General features: G+C 40.1%; 1 protein-coding gene across 1 annotated transcript in view; it reads left to right on the forward strand.

The window, feature by feature from the left end:
- Positions 1 to 1,037: 1,037 nt before the first annotated feature.
- MOB2 (MOB kinase activator 2) overlaps positions 1,038 to 20,743 on the forward strand; it is a 109,617-nt gene continuing 89,911 nt past the window's right edge. Inside the window, exon 1 of the mRNA XM_021526718.4 lies at positions 1,038 to 1,223. Within this exon, the coding sequence (XP_021382393.1) occupies positions 1,207 to 1,223 (17 nt within the window). The 5' untranslated portion in view covers positions 1,038 to 1,206. The remainder of the gene's footprint in view (positions 1,224 to 20,743) is intronic.

Here is a 20,743-nt window from a genome sequence, read left to right on the forward strand (position 1 = left end):
GTCTGCATAAAGGATAATTATTTTCTGCAGATGGTTTGATCTGGTATTTTAAACACTGTAAAAAATCCTTGCCCCAGCCACTCAGGAAAGTATGGGGGGTTTAGCTGTAAGACCTTTTTCCCATCCTCTGCTACATTTCTTAAATACAAGGATAAGTAAAACTAAAAAAAATTAGAAGATAAAATGTGTTAAAGAGAAATACTTTATTGGAACACAGACAACAAACATTTGCAAGTTCTGGCCTTCCATTTCTTATGGTACACTGCCATATACCCAGATAATTCTCAGGCTGAATTTTTGTTATAGGAGAATGGCAAAATAAAGCGGGCCGATGAAATCACCATCATTCTGTCCAAGGCAGGTTTGAACTCGTACAGGTGTCCAAAGCGTGGGATGGTGTCCAGCAGCTCTGCCCGTGGACATCCCCACCTGGGCAGTGCTGCCGGGGGACATCGGCCGAGGGGACATCACTCTGCGGAGCCTCTGGAAACGCTGTGCGCCAACCAACCCCATGGAAAGGACGTCCACTTAGAAGCAGGGTTGTGTAAATCTCAAAGAGTGCAGCGTTGGGCTGTAAAAGCTGGAGTGTCAAAGAGTGTTACCGTAATTAGAAAAAAAGGGCAAACCCAGGACTTAATGCAAGCCGCTTGTTGGGCTGTCTGGGGATAGGTATCGTCACTTCAGCAGCTCTCTGGTCATTTTTGCAGCACAGTCTTGGGTCAGACCCTGGCGACCCCGTGAGAATTCCAGGTTCTCATCACCATCTCTACCCAGCACATCAACTTGCCTTGCAGCGCTGCCTCAGCGGCCGCGGCAGGCGTGCCTTGGCGACAGCCAGGGCGCTGAGGCCCGAGTGACGCCGGGGTCCCCGAGCCGCCGGGGGTGCCGCGCCCGGACTACAGCTCCCGGCGTGCCCCGCGCGGCGGGGCGGCGGGCGGCGCGCGGCCGCTTCCGGGTTGGCCAGCGCGGTGTGTTTACTTCCGGCCGCGCCAGTGCGCGAGTGTCAGCCCGGGGGGGGCACCCGGCGGCCGCCCCGCCCGCGGCCGGGGAGGGACCGAGCGAGCGAGCGAGAGACCGGGGCAGGCACCGACGGACACAGCGGCCGAGGGAGGAGCCCCGAGCGCGCAGCGGCCCCGGCCCCCATGAGCGGGCGGTGAGCGGCGAGTCGGCGGCCGCGGGAGCTGCCCGGCGCGGCGGGACCCAGCCATGGACTGGCTCATGGGGTGAGTGCGGCCCCCCGGTGTCGCCGCCGCGGGGCTCTCCCGCCCGGCCGGGCAGCCCGAGCCCCGCGTGCGGCGCTGGTGACGGGTCGGGTCCCGCCGGCGGCAGCGGGAGGGCGGCTGCGCCTCAGCCCCGGGCGTCCCCGCCTGCAGCCGCGGGAGCACGGCGTGCACGGGAGCTCCCGTCGTGTCCCGAGCCGTGGCTCTCTGAAAAAGTAACTTTTCCTTCCCTTTCCGCGCTATCGCCGGGCCAGGTGTGGCAGCTCTCTGTGCTTCCCGCTAGTGCAGTGTGCGGCTAATCCCCCTGCGACAGAACATCACCCTAAACCCAAAGGCGTGCCAAGGTTTAAATGGCTTTCTGTAGGGAGGAAGAAGAGACTTCGGCAGAGATTAACGCCAAATCAGAGCCACGCCAGGGGGCTTGGATAGCCTGGGATTAATAGTGCTAATTACACAGGGACAGAAGGTAAAGAGCTGTTTGCTGCGGGTTTTAGGTCTGGAAACCTCAGTGTAGGAGAGAGAAATGTAATTGATGGGAGTGACCTGATATGCTACCAGTATCCCAAACGAGATATTCTCGGTTACTTCTTGCATGAATTTCACTGGCGACCTGCACTCAGGTGAACTGTGAATAATTATGCTTCAAAATCGCATGAGCACTTGGTTTATGCTCCAGCAAAACTAGTGCTGCAGCGATAACCTGCTGCCCTTAGTTTGTTCTTCACGGCAGTTCCTGAATGTGGTCTTTGCCATATAGGTTGCCTCCTTTTCTAACACTGCTGTGCCTAGAACAGAAGGTAAACTATTTTGTCGCAGCTGATGGATGTGGTGTGTTTAGAAGGGTCATTGGTGTGTGTGTTGCCTTTTGTCTGCAGCTGATCCCTTTGGTGCTGAGAGTGCACTTGTTACTTGCCTTCACACGGGTCGCATCCAACTCTGGAAGCAGCTGTCAATACAAAGTTTTACTGCGAGTCTGACCCCTCAGATGGAGGGAATGCTGAATCTCTGTGGGGCAGACATGGATGGCTGGCTTTTCCTCCAGCAGGCTGAGCAGTGGAAGGGCAGTGTTTGTGGCATGTGAGGGGGCCTGGGTGCCATGTACTGCAAGCCTTGTGTCTTGTAAGTCACAGGGCTGCACTCTGTTGTTACAGGGTGTCAATGAAAATAGAAATGACGAGCTTGTTTTGATGTGTTTGTAACAACCACAAAGCACAGGTGGTCTGTTACGCTGACTTTATAAAAGTAAAAGCTGCAGTGTCAAAGAGTGTTACTGTAATTAGAAAAAAAGGTCAAACCCAGGGTTTAATGCAAGTTACTTCTATGACTCAAAATACTATGCCCCACTATAACAGCTGTACTTCTTCTGTGAAAATTACATTCTAAAGCAGAAAAGAATCAAGGTTTATTGCAGCCATACACTCAGGATATTAGGGTGATGGTTTTCTTATGAAAAATATTTTGGGCTTCTTGAAGTCACTACAAAAATTGGCATTTGTTCTGTACTTCCTTTACCCAGGGTAGGTGGATCTGTCCATGTGTGGAAAACACTTGCCTGTTTTCCCCATTGTAATGGGAATGGATCCTGAGTCATTTGTGTGTTACTCGCTTGTTCTCAGCTATTTCCTGATATGTTTCACTCCTGACCAAACCCAGTATTGTCCCACTTATGCTCTTAAAGTTTTCTCCCTTAAAACGCTGTTCTATTTGTGCACATTTGGGGGGGATGGTTGTATGTGATTATGGCAGGAAGGGGGAGCACTGATATTTTGAAGTGGGAAAGGCTAGAAGTCCTAGGGGACCCATTCTTATTCCTGGCTGAGTTATGCCTGCTGTTAGCAACTGTGTTCGTAAATGGAAACATCCGTCCTTGCTGCTTGACAGAGAAACTGCGGACATTTGTCTGCCCAGGCAGAAGTTTGGGTAATGCCACTTGCTCAGCCTCTTTCAGTGGGAGCTTCAGGTGTTTGGGTCTCTGCTGTGAGCAGGACAGGGCTGAAGAAAAACCTGTAGAATAATGGGAAAATAGGTCTGTCCCAGTAACATATTAGTTAGTGTTGATGGCTCTGGCAAGCAAAATGTATTGGTCTGCTTCTTGGTGGTGTCTCTTTTTCCTAAATGTCCTCATTAATAAAACCATTGTGATCTTTCTTATTCCTTACTGCTTAGGGAAGGAGGTGGTTTGCAGTTTCAGCTTTCCATGTGCTTTCCCTACCCCTGTAGAAGGTCTTGTATGTCTCCTTTTTGGCTATGCTTTCTTAACTTTTTGGTGTGAGAAACACCCTCTGTGTTTTGACTTTGTAGTGCTGAGAAATGATACTTGGAGTGCAAGTGTGTTAAATTAGGCAGCAGTAACAGTTGCTCCTGTTCTAGATCTCGACCCTTCGAGCTGGTGTCACATTTATCTGATAAACTTTTAGAGTGAGATCTGCTTTATTCCTTCTTGGTCCTCCCCTTCTCTTGTCGTCTCTTGGAAAGGGGGGAGGGCTAAGTGCTAATCATACCACCAAGAGCAGCGGCCCCAGTGTCTCTGATCGCCTCAGAGTACTAAAAAAAAGGGAAGCTGAGGCTTACAAACAATAGGGAATTTATTACGGATTAACAAACAACTACAGACTTAGGTGGTCACACAGCAAAACTTCTCTGGGTGCTGCTTGCTGTTCAGTCAAGTGCTTCAAAATCCAGTCAAGTCTTAAGGAAGAAAGCTCAAAAGAATGAGCTGCTGGCATGGTACGATGCTGAGTTTAGCACCTAAGTAAAGCCAGAGTCTGTTCTGTGGTTGATTAGTATATTTGACCCTTCCACTGAATGCATCATTAATAATGATGTTGGTGAAACTCTATGGTTTCTTCTGTGCATTCTTTCCATTAAAAAAGAGACAACCGTTTTGAGCTTATTTGTTTTACGGAGGATATATTTTAAGTCCAGTTTTGACTAGAGATCAGTGTTGCTTAATTGCTTTGCTCAACAACATTTACCAGAGATCCATATTACCCGCTTTAGAAAAGATTCCAAACTTTTGTTTTACAAATAACATTGATCTGCTCTTGAAGTTCAGATTAACAACAAAGGCAGGCATTGTTCCCTCACTTATGAAACCTTGCTTTTTATCTTGTTTTAAAATATCATAATTGGCTAGGAGTAAAACATATTAGTGATGCTTATAAACCTGACATGGTGTAATCTTCAGCAGTGCTGTCTGAGGCTCTAATGCATTTTTTCATAGGAGTATTGGGTACTGTAGTGGTTTTGGTGAACTGTTATGTAAAAAGGGAAGAGAGAAACAAAGTATTTTACAAACAGTTACCTGTTAGACACAACCATAATTTGAGCTTCACCTGTACTATAAACTTTGTAGTTTAGTAGGTTAATACATTATACTGATTGAAGCTGAGAGAGATGCTTACACTGATTTGATAAAGATTCACAGCTCCTTCTCCCAGCATTTATTAGAGTATAAATGTAATAAAGAGAGAGAGGCTGTCTGCAAGAGGGATTTCTTCTCCATTTAAATTTTAGATCTTGTTACCCATACAGTCGTACCATTCCCTGCTCAGTTATTTGTCCTTTCAGTGTTGACCTAGTGACTTGAACAGAAGCGCCTAAAAATGATTGAAGGCTAGCCTTTTCTCATATTCCACATCTTCAGCTTTGAGGACAGTTAGATAAAAGCAATGGCCTGGAAAGGCAAGGAAAATACAGATGGCAAAAGGAGGAAACTTCTGGTCAGGACATTTGTGCCTGAAGACAGCACAGACTATTTCTGTCTACTCAGGTGATCTGTGGCCTGCAAGACAGAGCAAGTTGCTACAGCTGTAAACTGAGTAATGTCTGATAGAAACTAATAGCACTCACACTTGCAGATTTTACTTTGTAATGTCAGTTAATCCATTATAAACACCACATATATGTGCTGCCTTGCATAGTCTTCATCTCATCAGGATAGGTCACTGGAAAGTATGTTGCAGTGAAATAGCACAGTAATTATGCAAATTCAGTCTTTTTGAGTATATGATATACTGGTGATTTTTAAAAAACAGTGTAAGAGAACTTCTCAAGGTCAGCACACTGCTAGATTTGTTTCACAGAGGAGACTTGTATGTCATGCATTTATTTTATTCAGCTATAACTGTCAGGGACTTAAATTTAAGCTGCCAGTTTTTTCATTTGTTCCAGATACAGGATTTTGCTGTGTTACCCCTGTGGTAATTTTAAAGGCTAGAAGAAAAGTAACACATACTGGTGTTCTGTTGTCTTCCATTCTGCACTTGTGGAGGGGTCTTTAAGAAATGCCTTAAGATACTGCCCAGTTCAAGATGAGCTATGGTGAAATAGGAATAATATTGTCATGCAGAGAAGTTCTAACCTTGAGCCACAACAGCTGAGGACTACATGTGAAAAAAGCACAGCAGTGTTTTAGTTCTGAGTCAGTAAAACCCAGTATGCTGTTTGTCACCTGTTAGATTAAACCTTTGTTGCTTTTGAATGGGGTGTACTGTTGTAGGATATCTTGACTTGGAAGAGAGCCATAAGGATCATCAAATCCATTAATGGTAAGGAGTGCATCTTGTAGTGGGAGCAGTGAAAAATCATCCAGCAAGCTTAGCTGTCAGTTTGGCTGGTGCATCATACAGTTGAACCTGCTTTTAACTAGCAGACCTCTATATAAAAAGTAGGTAACAATTTTTATTCTGGGTACTGTTCAAAACTTCCTAATTATAGAAAATATTTCTATTAAAAGGAAGAAAGGAATAGCACTGGACATTCTTCAGCTGCTGTAGCTGTAGGGAATGCTTTCACCTTTCTTCCCTTTAGTCATCTCCAGTGAAGAAACTCTTCTGCCTTTATAAGGCAGTCTTCCCTCTAGAAACTGCTGCAACCTCTCACCTTTCACAGCTTGCATGGTGTGTACCTTTGTTCTGTTTTTTAACTGACTTTACAACAGGTGTTTCTCTTGCATTCCATTCCCTGCAGATTCTTGGCTTCACATGCTATTTTCCCTACTCTAAGGGAGCTGAAAATAACTCAGAACAGTAAATAATAAACTAACTAACAGTAATAATAAAATAACTCAGAACGGTAAACCAGACATGTACGGTCCCATTGGGCAGGAAATACATGCTCCTTATTTGCTTCTATTTATAGGTGTAACATTACCTGTGGGGTCCCAGGTTGCTCTCCTCAGATAAATCTAGGTCTCTCTGTGAGCCACTGGCACTCCATTCACTACTTACTTATATTCTTCAGTATTACTTCAAAACCTTAGACGTGAGCAGTACCTCTGCTAAACGAGAGCTTAACTGTGAAACAGCTACATAATGCTGTCTGCAGGTAAAATTAGATCTCCATTAAATATTAACTTGTCATATTCATTAGTATAGTAGTGGAAATGTGCTGTTACTTTGAAATGTGCTGTTACTTTGAGATGTGAATTTCATGGGCTATTAGATTTGTAGAAAAGGAGTCATGACTGTAAGAGAGCAATTTAAATTTTCCAGGTGTATTGTTCCCTTATGCTGGAACCCCTGGCCTGGTTCAGGGGTTCCATGTGGTGGTAAAGTCTCTCCTCCAACCCATGCTTCCAAAGAAAACTCTGCTGCCTCTTGTTGTTTGGTCTCAAGGCAGTTTATTGCAAGCTATCTAAAAGATTGTCTTCTCTGGCTACTGCAGTTTGGGCAGCAGCTCAGGCAGAGTCACACACACCCCTGACACCCTCTCTGTCTGCTGTCTTCTTCTCTCCCCCTGCCCAGGGCTGCTGCTATCTTTTATATGATATATTACGTGTTGCATGTTTACAGTTTTTCCCCAATACCTATTACCTATGTTACAAGGTGCTTTTCTACTCTAAACCAATCCATCACCAAGAACATGGAGGCAAGGAAGAAGAAGGAAGAACAGGATCGGCCCACTTTCCTCCATCTTAAAACTTCTGACCCCCATGTACAAAGTACCCCCCGCCCCCCGTACAGGTGCTAAAACCCCCCTGTACAATACTAAAAAATTCTCCCCTCTACTTTGTAACTACTTCTACCATACTATCTAACCCTTTATGACTGCTTGTTCCACCTTCAAAGTTGGTAACTCATTCCATGTCTCAAACTCAAAATCACAGCTGTTTCCAGCTGCTTGTTGGGGTCTAAAATGCTTCTGACCAAGGCCTGGAACCTCCAAAAATGTCTGAGGGACATTTTGAGTTCCAACACCCTTATGTCTCCCTAGTTCTGGAAGTGTTTGGTGATATTACTCAGGTGGTCACTGCCAAGGTTCTTCTTTTGTTCTGCATCAGGTTGCAAATAACTGCAGAGCCTTGCTCCCTGAAGAGTCGTTCTATAGTTAATTATTGATTTCTTGGAGAAAATGCCAAATAAATCCTGCATTTTAAAACCTTTGTTATTTTAGGAAACCACAGAATTCATTAGTAAGTTACTTTGGTGTGTACAGTGAACGTGAATAATTCTTATCTTTTTAGAGTGCTCTTTTTCCAATATGCTGAGGGAGTAGATAGAAGAAGAATAGATAATTTTCAAGGTCCCTAAAGTAAAAGGAACTATTACTTTACTTAGAAAAAGAGCTGACTATTCTTACAATGTAGCAATACTCTTTCCTTGCATGTCTCTGCATGTTACCCTCTTCTCCTTCGCAGTAGCATCAGGATTCAGGAAGACCGGTAGGTTAAGATGCTCATCTGAATGAAAACCTTTTTTTTTCCTGCCTTGTTTCCTCTCCTCAGGTTAGCTTTCAGGTGAATGAGTTCCTGCAGCCTGTGTGGCTACATGAATAATGTTGATAGCATGATGGTGTTTGTGAGAACAGAAAGCTTAGGTAACAGTTACTTTGGTGGTAGCAAGGACTTAACTGAATGGAATAATGTAGTAATGTGATTATTAGTGGCAATTACTCTAAAAATAATTAGTGATGTATCTTCTGGTGATGTATCCTTCTGCTTGAATGTTGGGAAGAACTGCAGAATGTCTGAAAATAGGAGATGCTATGACTAAGCTGGTGTCCTGGCACAGGCAACGGCATCAGAGCACTGACACAGTGTTACATTCAGTTTGTGGGTAAACTATAAATATATTCATCGTGAACTGGATATTGATGAATAACTCAGACCTTACAATTGGCTGTAAGTCATGTTCCATCTACCTGAGAGAAGTGCTGGCTGTGTTGTGGTGTGACGTGAAGGCAGGTGGGATTCTGGGTGCCTGGCTGAATCCAGCAGTCTGATTCAAGAACGTGTTCAGGAAGCTTGGTTCACACATGATGGCCTGCATGACTTTGCCATATTTCACTGGCAGTTCCCATCTGTTACATCTGCTGGATGTGGGCCCAGGGAAAGCATACTTGAAGAGTAAAATTAATAAGAGACTGTAATTTTTAGATAGCTGTCTATACAAGTTTGAACTCAGTATTGTCAGATCTGCATATTCTGCCATCACTGATGACCTATCAAGCAACTTTAATGTGTGTTTCTGCTAGTGGAATACTACTAAAGTGATCTTGTCCATTGCTTTTTACCCATGTTTAGCCCTTTATGGTTGGTGATAAGGTTGTGAAGCTTGCTTGGTTCTTTTTTCAAAGTCCTTCTTAGCAATTTTTTCACTCATCTTACTCTGCAATTACACAAAAAAAAAAAAAAGCTATGTAATTAAGTGTACATGAAATGAATAAATCTGATTATTTTTTAAATTTATTTTTGCAATAATAGAGTAGTACTGGAAAGTGTTTCATCAGCTTAGACTACTTGAGGAAGAATTGTTGCTTCACGGCCTTGTTCTGATATTTAGTTGTGATCTAGGAGCTTCCCTGTTCCTGAGATTCTGTGCAGTAATTTAAAATAATTTAATTTTACAGCTAGAATGATGAATATTACTAAATACCTAAAGAGCAGTGTGATAGTTTTAGCATTTGGAGGGGAAAATATGGCAGTTTTCTCAAAAGTTAGTTTCCTTTTATTCTATCAGCCAAGATAAACTAGTCAAGCTGCAAGTTTTTCACACAATCAGCAAACCTCTGTCCCTGATTATGGGAAAAGAGCATTAAATGCACATGTACATGCACAAAAAAAGTAATCCCCAAACCAGAATTTAGATAGAATTTTCTGAAGAGTGGCACAAATTAAAGAGACAGAGATAACTGTCTTGGATCAAATTGTCATAGATCAAATTCCTTCTTGCTCTGAATACTGGAAGAGTAAAACCATTAAGCTAGAATGTAAGCCTGTAGAAAACTATATCTTTAAATGATCCAGGTCTGGCAACTTGAGCTCTTCAGAATATATCTGCATGCTTTTTAATTTCTTTTCCCCTTCCTTTCTGCACTGCTTAGGTTATGAAGGTGGTCCCTGAATATTTTTATCATCAGTGTTCAGTGACCGGATCACTGTTGTCCCTCTTGTACACTAAAATGTCTAAGTTCTTGGGACTTCTATCTGAGAATTTTCCTGCTCTTTAAACATAATGAACAGAAGTTGTGTGAAACAGGTTGCATAGAGGTGATCTTGACTTTTTTTCTTACTGCTTCAGTTCATAAACTTCAGTCTAGAATTTCCTAATTTAGAGAACTTTTCTTTTACATGGTTCTTCATAAACCAGCATGGAGTTGCTCAGGAGAGGCTTTGTTCCTTAACAAGTTATGCAAAACTGGATGGAGATGTTTTTTTATGAGGTGTCTATTTTGCAGATGTGCTCAGGTTACCAGATTAACTCTGTGGTTTCAGGTTTGTGTCAGGTAAATGATAAATAGCTTTTTCCTTTTTTTTTTTTTTCCAGTCAGTCTTCTGTCTGATGATATCAAGGTGTTGCTGGAACTCCAATCTGTGAAACCTTCATGATTATAATATCTACTGTAGTGTTAGTGTGTGGCTGTTTTCCATCAGATATAAAAGGAACAAAGTTTGTGAGGAGGGCTAATAACTTTTATTAGACCAACAAATGTACTTGGGAAAGAAATAAAAAGCTTCTGGGCATGCTTCTGTCTCTTGTTTATGTTGATAAACTGTTTTAAACAAAACCATATTAATAGTACAGTTCCATGTCAGCTGGAGAAATCTCACCTGCTGGTTTAGCTGGGAACTGGTTCCTTTTTAAGGAGCTGACCAGCCTACATTCAAAAAACCATATTTGGGCACTGGTCTTGCTGTTTAAAGTTATCTGCATGTCTTCTAGCAAAGGAAAGAGGTTAGAAATTGAAGTATTTGCATGTTCTGGTCTAAGGTGCACAAATCTTCAGATGGCTCTAATTTTTTCCTGTGTTGTCTTATTTTGTTCTGTGATCCAACCTTTCTTGGTTCCCTCGTAATTTCTCATTGGGATGCCTGAGCTAACCTGCAGTTCTGATGTTCTTATGGTCTTGTCCGTGTCTCTTTTTTGTTGTAGCCAGATAGTTACTTTTTTTTTTTTTTTATTAAATTAGATGAGTTTTGAGGTTTGGGAGAAATCTGACGGCTTAGAGGTGAGCAAAAAAAATAGTGAAAGGAGTACTTCAGCCTAATGGCTGTAGCTGATTTTTTGTTCAATTCTAGCCTTAATCTTGCAAGACAGTGGGTCTGTTGGACACCCTTCTGCTGCTTGACTTGCTGGGCATTAAAGAGTATTGTTTCTTTTGCACAGTATTTCTGGATGGACATCTAACAGCAGTTGTTCTTCCTTTGTCCCTTTTTCACTTGATTATTGTGATGCCATTGGTAATGAGCAATTTTTGAACTCTAACCTGAAATTTCAGGGGTTTTTTGATGTATTTATGAATGGTTTTTTTTTTTATTGGGCATATGATAGGCTTTTACCATGTGGTCTGGTGTAGCACAGTTTTAGCTTTGAGTTATGGGTGCTATTCAAAATGCTGAATTGGGTGATTTGCATTCTTATAACCCCAAAGTGTCTGTTCTGAGGTTTTCTCCCTTGCCCCACCCTTATGAATATGAAGGTACTGGCCTGAGTCACTTGAGCTTGTTGAGGCTTGAGCAAGTGGAGTAAAGTGCTATGAGAACTCATCTAAGAAAGGGGAGATTGTGGGTTCTTGCTTGTAATTCACAAGAATTTAGGTATTTAACTACAAGTTTGTAGGTAATGTGGTGGGTTTGCCTTTTAAAGGGGACCTTTGTGTTTTCACACTGTACTGTAATAAGCTGGTAATTTTTGGTTTTTGGTTTTTTTTTTAGTGTTTGTAAGTATTTTTCCAGGCTTGTTTCAGACAGGATATGCACAGTCATCCACTAAAATGTAGGCAGTTGTTGCTATATGTGGTATAACTTTTTAAGTGGGCAGGGTATTATTTATATGTTCAGACTTGTATTTTCTCATTCCTGTTAATAGAATCAATGTTTCTGTTTAAATTGAGTTCCTCTTTGTTTTAGGTAGAGTGAAGACTTACCAGCTCTCACTGTTTGCCTCATTGGGAATACTGGCAAAGAGGCATCGTGTTAATGAAGAAGTATTTTCTGCAGTTCATGAAACACATGCAATATAATCCACTATCTTGCAGGACAAAATCACTTGCTGGGTCTGTTTTGTTTGTTTTTTTTAGTTGTAATCCATTCTATAATTAAAGAAGAAATAATCTTACCTAGTAGATTTATGAATTCCCATGTTTAAACATTTTATTCTGAAACATGGGGGGGGGGGGCGTTATAAAATAAAAAAGTTGGCAAGAATTTCATGAGAAGGAAGTAACTTTATTATAAAGACAGACAAATTTAAACACATTGGTTCTACTTGTTTAGGTGTGTCATCTATCCATAGTATTTCTGAGCCAAGCTGAAAATGTAAAATAAAAGGGTGTTAAATATTTCAGTAGGCATAATGATTTAAGCTGACATGGCGGTTGCTTAATTTCTGAAGGACAACTTCCATGAAGATGTTGATGTGTTTTAAAAGATGCAATTCAAATTCATTCCTTTGAATTCTTAAGTGCTGAAGCACTCTTCCAATGACAAAAGGTAGAAAAAAAAAAATTGAGAATTTGGAAAACAAACCTGAGAGTGCATGAGAGAGATCACCAGGCTGATAGTCCCCAGTGCTATAAACAGCCTTGCTGTCTGACTAAGCAGATTTTGAGCAAAGAGGAAGCAAATATAGGAATAAGGATGGTGTTTTTACATGTAATAAAACTTTGTTAGCAGACATCATCATTTCCTGTCTGGGTTTAATAAACGAATGAAAATTATTTTCCATTATTACTAAGACCTTGATTTTTTTTTTTTTTCTAATACTGCACACAATAGTATCTTATGTACAGTCATTGTTGGCAATTGAACTGTAGTTGTCAAAACAAATGCCTGAAGAACTTGGATCCGGGGAATTTCAGTCCATGCCTGACCTAAAAGACTGATTTATTGTTCATCCCGATAAATGTCTGTGGCCTGGCTTGTCATATGTTCCCATTTAGCAAGTAGAGGCCTGTAGCAGGCTACCAGGTATCACAGGGCACTATGTTTCTGACTGTGGGGACTCCTCACTTGCCTGTGTCTGCAAAAATAATGTCATGCCCTTCTATCCCTGGCTGACAGTTTTTGTCTTATGGCTTGTGTATAATATTTTCTTCTGCTTGTGGATCTAGCACAGTTTCATGCCAAGGTGGGCATGAGGTTTGTTTGGGTCTGTGACTTTGCGGATGAAGGGTCCAGTCCCAGTTATGCCAAAAATCAGTGTATGCACTTTGATGGTATCATGAGTTAGACCAGAAGATGGTGCTGACCAGTCTCAAGGACTAAGGCAGTGAGGCACTGGTGGTGATGTGAGGTTTGCACCAGGTCATTGCACCCATTGTGGACTGCACAGAACCTGAGTGGGAAAGAACCTCCTGCTTTCTGGAGGGCCAGTTGATAGTGTGATGGAAAATGAAGGGTGATTAGGCTGAAATGTGCAACTTTGTACAAAATTTTGTCCTCTGCTGTTACTTTGAAACTAAAGTTCAGTAACTGTTCCACGTTCTCTGCTCTTACTGTGTCCATCAATTACTGTAGAAGTCAATCTGGACATAGTCAAGCTATGGAACAGTGGAGAAAGTCAAAGGCTGTTCTGATGGGGGAGCCAGACTGCAAGTGCAACCAAATCCACCCAGAGCTTTTTTGGTTCCTAGCCAATTGAAAAAGGAAGAGGTACTTCTCCCCGCTCCCCTTCCCCCCCCACATTCATCTTAATTCTGCAATTCACTAACATTTATCCTAAGCTTTTTTAGAACGGCACAAAGTTCTAGTAGCTCTACAGAGAGAAAGTTGATTAAAGCTGTTTGGTACTGCTGACCAAACAATGGAGTAGATTGGTCAGTATTCATAAAAATAGCAGGCATAATACTTCCTAGCTTTGGTATGGTTTTGGATGAAAAATAATGCATTATTACCAAAGGGTGTTGCAATTCTGAAGTTTCTCGAAGAGCCTAAGTAAAATCAACTGTCCCCTTATCCTTTTGCTGGTATATGAACTTGTTACATGTGAAAAAAAAAAAGGCAGGATTCAACAGCTGTGGGAATAACTAATGCAAATTGGATCCATGTTCCCAGTGAAAATAATAATGTTCCTGCTTACAGGAACTCTCCCCATGAATTGTTTCCCTAAGATCCCTGGAGCATAGTGGTGTGGGTGGAGTGCACAGGACATGAAGTAAAAATCCTGTGTGATAAACCTGTCTGAAAAGGAGACTAATCTCCAAGGGAGACAATGGTTATCGTATAGCCATGGGCTACTCATTAACTCAAGGTTCTTAAAACAAATATTATTCTAGAGTGACAGCCAGCTACTAACATGAAACTGTTACTTTTTAATCTCATTTTGGATTTGCTTTTTTTCTGCGCCAGTTTTTTGGAGTTTTGTAGTAAAATGACAACGTGCGTTTCACAGCAGTCACTCAGACCTTCAAAGAAAGAATGACTTCTCCAATATGTGCTTGTTACAAAATCAAACCAAGAAGAGCTTCAGGTTAGCTGGGTTTCAGTAAATACTTTTTCTGCTTCATCATATGGAAAAGCAACAGCAAGTTCAAAAATGAGAGGGAGAATAAAGCAAAAGGGGATTTAAAGACAATTGACTTGTCAGCATACTTTGACAATAAAGAACAATTTTGGTGTATTGCATGACCCTAGAAGGTTGGAATTACAATAAATAGTAAGAATTTTTGTATATAGCCCATAGTTTAGTTGAGGATTTAAATTCTATGATTCACTAAGGTAAATAATACAGTTCTGTAAAGATTAATGACATTAGCAAGAGTGCTAGCAGGGATAACGCTGGTTTTCAGTCCATGCGTCTAAGCTTAGCAGTCAGTTGGGAAGAAATTTCACTTGGGATATGGTGTTGGGCAATTAGCTGCATTTCCAGAGATTTATGGAGTCTTCTGAATCGTTATGGTGTTGGCTATTATCAGAATGGAGTACTGGTCTTGGCAGGCTGCTGTTTTGCATTATGGTAGTTCTGAGATGCGGAGGTAAATATTCAGAACATATTTGCTTAACAGCTCAGTAAAGCCTAATCTTTTGTTTGCAAATACCTCCCCTTTTCATGTACAGGAAGTTGAAATGCTTCACAAAAATCTGATTACTACAGAGGGACAAGAATTTAACTCCCTTTTAAAATATCTCTTGTAACACTCATTTTGAATATATGTTTCTTCTTACAAAAGCACTACATGTACTGGTGTTTAAGTTTGGAAAAAAAGCTTGTGTTTGGAAAACTTAAAGTACTCATGGTATGCCTTTCCTCATGATTTTTAAGCCAAGACTAGTTGCACATTTTCACCTCCACTATGTCTGGCAGAAAGATTAAGAAATTTATATCTTTTTGACTATGGTCAATTTTTTCAGATTTATTATTCATGAAGTCAGCTGTCTTGTTAGCATATTTCATTCTTGCATTTGTTTAGGGGCCCTGAATTATGGTATATGGTTCTGAAGGATGACATAAGTCACTCTTCTTCTGGTATTTGCTGTTCATTGTTCAAATGTCACCTTTGGGACTGTGACTATCATTCAACAAATGTTAATCTTTCCAGTAACTTTTAATGGTCTTGATAATGCAATGATAATGAGAGAAGACGATGGAAATGGTTATTAGGGGAGAAGATTTGAAATTCTATGGACTTTAAAGTATTCCAGGATATTAATACTGAATCATGGTGGCACTCTTGCTTTTATTTCTAGTTTTCCAGAGGTGAGAATATGCCACTTTTTCTCTTTCTTCCCCAGAATCGGTAAGAACTAAGGTAGAATCTGTTTTAACATCATCAAGAGTAGAATGCAGATTTGGTAATGAGACCACTTGGTTGGTATATGTGAGTTGTATTGATCTCTTGTTGTTTCTCTAATATGTACTTGCTTATTTTTCTTATGATAGGTCTTTTTCAAAGACAAGTACCTACTTGTTTTCAGAGAAGCCAGATGGTATATTGGCCTTGGTGGTCTTGAATCTGCAGGTCTTCCTGAACAGTTTAAATACTTAAAACTTGCTTATTCCTCTTGGTTATTCTGAGCTTAAACTTTTCAAATTTGTATAAACTTCTGTCACAATCTGAAGAATTGTTTTCAGTATTTTTTGTGATTAAAACAAAATAACGCACTACAATATTAAAGTTTAAGCCAGTTTGCTAATTGTAATCCTTCAGTAGGAATTACTTTAGCATGTGGAAATAGGAAATAAAAATGTCATAGGTTGAAGGTGCTTTCCCTAAATGTAATTGCCATTTAAAATTATGTAAATGCCAAATTGAAATTTCTTCAGACAGAATTTTTAGGGTGAGGATTTGTGATAAAAAAAAAATTGGGTTATTTTTCTCATTAGATGAGTGCTTTCCCTGTTGATGGGGTTTTGTTGGTGTTGTGTGTGCAGATCTCAACATGTGTTCTAAATACACTTTGTATTTCTCAGTTCTATGATTATTTCTATGGCACTAGCTTAATAAGCCTGCTTTTATTTATGTAGTATAAATAGAGGAGAAAAGTCCTGATCAGGAGACATAAACACTAAGTATGTGGAAGAAGATAAAATTGTGCTGGGTATTACAAAGACTACTATATAACCGAGCCAGTTCAAGCAACTGATCAGTTAAATACTACCTGTGCTTTCTTGGTATCATGCTGAGAATAAATCAGGTTTGTGTAGTGACTGGAAATGACCTTTTTACATTCCTTGGAACTTTTTGCACTTTAGGCTTATGAAAACTTATTGCTCTTCCCTGGCTTCCTTCTTTAGTAGGTTTTAAATCAAATTGTTAGGAAAATATTGTGTACAGATTATTGTGCATGTAGATTTCTCAAGGATTAGCATTGGTTTAGCTAACTTTGTTCAAAAGGTAACTAAAGTATGTATTGCAGTATCCAACATTTGAGTCTTGTACCTTTGCACTTCCTGGTGAGATTCAATTTCCTTTAAAATACAGTAGAACATGACTCATTCAGGCATTATGTTCTCCAGAATATGTTGGAGAAGATTAAGTCCTGTATCATATAAAGAATGACCTTATCCTATGCCAGTGGAGCAGACAAGACTGTAGCATCTCTTAGGAGCTTTTAATATGAAAAGGCGTGCAGGTTTTTTAAGCATTGTCTCTTTTGTACTCTTTTCTTTAGAAGGTATAGCTTTTACCAAAATAAACCAGTGAAGAAATTGCTGATAAATTCTTTAGATAATTGTGAAAATAGTTCACATCTGGGATTGTAAGGAAAGTGGAAAAAAAAAAAAGTTGAACATGCAGTGCCTGCTGCCTCAGATGCACTGTGACAGCAACATCTGTAACCTTCCTGACAGACCTCAGTGGGTTACACCTTGTCCAAAGAAAAGCTGTGTGGATTTTTAGCATGGCTGTGCCGAAGCAGGAGGTTCCCTTTCTCTAGGGGAAAACTGTTGCTTTCTATTGCTCCAGCTTCTCCTTCCAGTAAGTTTACTGTGGACAGCATTTCTCTTACCTTGCACTAATAATAAACAGAGCTTTCATAAGCATGAACTAGAAATGTTTCTGAAGACTGATTATCTTAAAAAAGCCCCCAAGCAATGATGTTGCTATTTTATGTTGGTCCATTTTGGACTACAGTTGTGACTGTTCTCAGTGTTTCGGGTGCTTTTATAAATAAATTCGGGTTAAAAAAATTGCAATAATTGTCCGTATGCCCCAGTAGCCCCTGCTTGCCTTAGTGTTCACTGCTGTGACTATGAGGGAGATATTTTTTCTCATTATCTGAAAAGTGAATACAAATTTCTTCCATATGTGTCATTGCCATAGTTTTTGGTTGGTTTTTTTTTTGTTTGTTTGTTTTTTGTTTGTTTGGGTTTTTTTTGCCATCGCTTGATATTATAAGAGCAAAAGAAAGCTGGGGACCCTAGTGAGAATGTTAGAGAGGGATTAATGGAGCCTTGTAGCTAAGGAGTTAAGCTGGGCTTCTGTTTTCACTGCCAGTGACATCTTGATTTATGCATACTGGGGATGTTTTTAAACACAGAAGCAATAGGAAATAAAACAGTTTGCATCTAGCTTGTGTTTTCTGCAGGGCTTCCTGGCTTTGCTGTCATGTTAGACAAGAGCATTCAGAGCATAATCTTGTTTTTCCATCCTTTTGTTGCTGCTTATGTGTTTGCTGGTTATGTAAAGCTTTCGGCTTCAATTTGTTCTCCCCTTGCCCAAATATTCGGTGAAGATTTAAGTTGGGAATGTGCATACAAAAATAAAAAAAACCCAAAAAAACAAAACAAACTCTTGTGCACATCCTGTTTTCAAATAGTGTTATTTCCTTCAGTGTGACTGAGAATATGGCTCCAAGGATATCTTCTGTGTGTGACCAAGGTGGGGACTGCTAAGGAGGGAAGTGCACAACACATGGTGTAAGAAATGAGCAAGTTGGTTTTAACTGATGGGGTGGACTTGTTTTTCTGAGTAGCATTTTGTATACTACAGATATCTAAGTAGTCTAAATTCCAGTTCAGGATTTGAGTTTGTTGGGGGGTCATGGTAAGAAAAAGGTAGTCAGTCTGGTAGCAGTTTGAATACTCACGCTGTCATTGTGGAGCAGTGTACCCGCAGATGAACTCACTCATACACTGAAAGCAACAGTCTGAACAGGAATATAAACTTCTCCCATTACTTTTTTCACTTCTCCCATTACTTTTTTCAAAGGTGCAGATTGCTGAGGTAAGCAAGCCTGCAAAGTTGAGATGGATTAGCCACAAAGTAAGCGTTAACTACTGTGAAAACAAGCCTTCTTCCTTTGCCAAGTGCTTCTGAGTGGCCTGTTGCTGGTCACTTGCTAAAAGGTGATATAATTTGCAATTCTAATAGTGTGACACTGTTTTCCTGCCAAGCTGAAATACTTCTCAGGATTTCAACATATATGAATATATTTCTAGTGAGCATAATTTTGCTTATGAATTTAATCTAAAAGGAGAATGATTGACAGAATTTTATTTTTATTACAAAGGCAGGAGCTTTTAGAATGTATCAAAGGAGTATTACTAGAAAGATAATGGATTTTAACCTCTAGGCCTGTCTCAGTGGTCTTTGGTATTAAATTTGCTAATACGTACTGATTAGGATCTTCCCATACAATGAAATTGTATTGCTTCATCTTTTGTAGGCTTCTGTGAATCAACCTTTTAAGCTAATGTAGTTGCAGTGCTGATAAAAAGTAAAATATGCCTTCATTTTGTAAAAAAGCACATGAGTGTAGAAGCTTCCTTGGTCCTTTAAGTACTCTAAAACAATAAGACAAATTTTTGCTATAGAGAATTTAACCATAATACTGCAGTATTGGTTTTATCAGTGAGTCCTTGCATGGTGTTTGTCACTCATTTCTAATACCATACCTAGACATTGTACTATATCACACAGAAACTGTGCTACCTCTTGTTTTTGTTTTTTTTTTTTTTTAGCTATGACAAAATATAGATGATATTTTTTTATTTGAGCAGTGTTTGAGGCTGAACATAATGAAAAGGCAAATTTATAGCATGTTTTAAATTAAATAGCAGGTTTTAAAATTTTTTTCCTATTAGAATTCTTCTCCAATTCTCCTATTGTGAGAGTATTTTGCATCATTATACAGAAGAAGTGGTTCTAATGTTTGTTTTGTCATATAACTAATCAATTTTGGTTTGGAAAGTTCCTCTCCCTAATTCCTATCTTGAAAGTCTTTGTTATGATTCTAATTAGTAGGTATTAGCATATGTATCAAAATGCAGAATGTGCAAGTACTATTTGGAAAATTAAATGCTAGGTTTAGCTCATCATTTTGTATCATTGAGATTTATTTTGAACAAAACATTAGCACACAAGTATGAAAAGTATAAAATTATAGCATAAAATCAACATTAATAAAAATCCGTCTTGTGTACATGGCTTTTCCCTCTCTTGGTATCCATGCAGCTGGGCAGAAAAAGCACCATCTAACAAATGTATTGCTACTCTTCATGACTGAGACTGGAGGAGGTAAATGTGGACTTTGCAACATGGAGTTGAAAATATAAAAACATTGAATTGCTTTTATAATATTGAGAATTGGGGAATGGGGTGGATCACTGGGATGAGAAGGAGAATTTTCCTCTCCAGACAAAAGAAGCATATATTTGTTGTGTCAGTTGCAATAATGGGCCATCCAGTGTAAATGCCTGCCAGAGTCAAAGCCATGGGCTGGAAGATCCTCAGCTCAGGAGCTATGGTTACACCAGGAGTTGTGCCCAATCGTTTCTACTGTGATCCTTCCCCTGTTTTTAAAATCTTCTCTTCTGGAAAAGGTGAGAAGAGAGGTGAAAAGAGCTGTTGAACTTCCTAAATTTTTCAGATTTGCCATAAATATCTCATTTGGTATCTTCTGTTCACTACACATTACATAATTTTCTAATACATATGCTTTAGTTTGACTCCAGAAGAGAGCAACTGAAACAACTGAAGCTGAAGTAACAAGTGAAAAATCTGTAAAGGCAACCTTGAAGATTTTCTGTGGAACTGAACTTTAGGTATAGTTTTACAAGAAGGAGCAGGTCTTTATAAAAAGCACCACAGTATCCTATAACAAAATTCTTGCTATCACACAAAGACACTGCAATTTATGCTGTAGTTCCCTGAGCACTTTGAGACTGCTGAGAGAAGTGCCCTCCTCACTGTTGGAGCTGCTTATTCCTCTCTTTGCCAGCTGAAGGGCTTGAGTGCTTGGGAATTGGATCCTGCTACCAGTGATGCAGCTTAAAACTAATGGAAAGAAAACAGCATTTTATTTTAGTTGGGATCAATTCCTGATCCAATTCACTGTACAGCTGCACAGTACCTCTGCATGGGAGAGGCACAGAGTGAAATTGGAGTGATAGAGGGGGGGACTGCGATCAATTGTAATGGTGGTAGTGACAGTTTCCTGGCTTGATGTATTAGTGGAACTGTGTCATTAGGTGCTATGGAAACTTGTTAAGTGCTAGACAAGATGAAACCTTTTTTTCTATGAAACAGGTTAAAAGAATCCATTTTCAGTAAAGTAATATATCCTTTGTGAAATAATTGTTCCAATGTCTGTGAAGTTGTTCTTCACATTTGCTATAACTGTGGAGCCAGAAATGTCACTG

The sequence above is a fragment of the Lonchura striata genome, chromosome 5, assembly GCF_050655825.1.
Source record: "Lonchura striata isolate lonStrDom1 chromosome 5, ASM5065582v1, whole genome shotgun sequence".
Classification (NCBI taxonomy): Eukaryota; Metazoa; Chordata; class Aves; order Passeriformes; family Estrildidae; genus Lonchura; species Lonchura striata.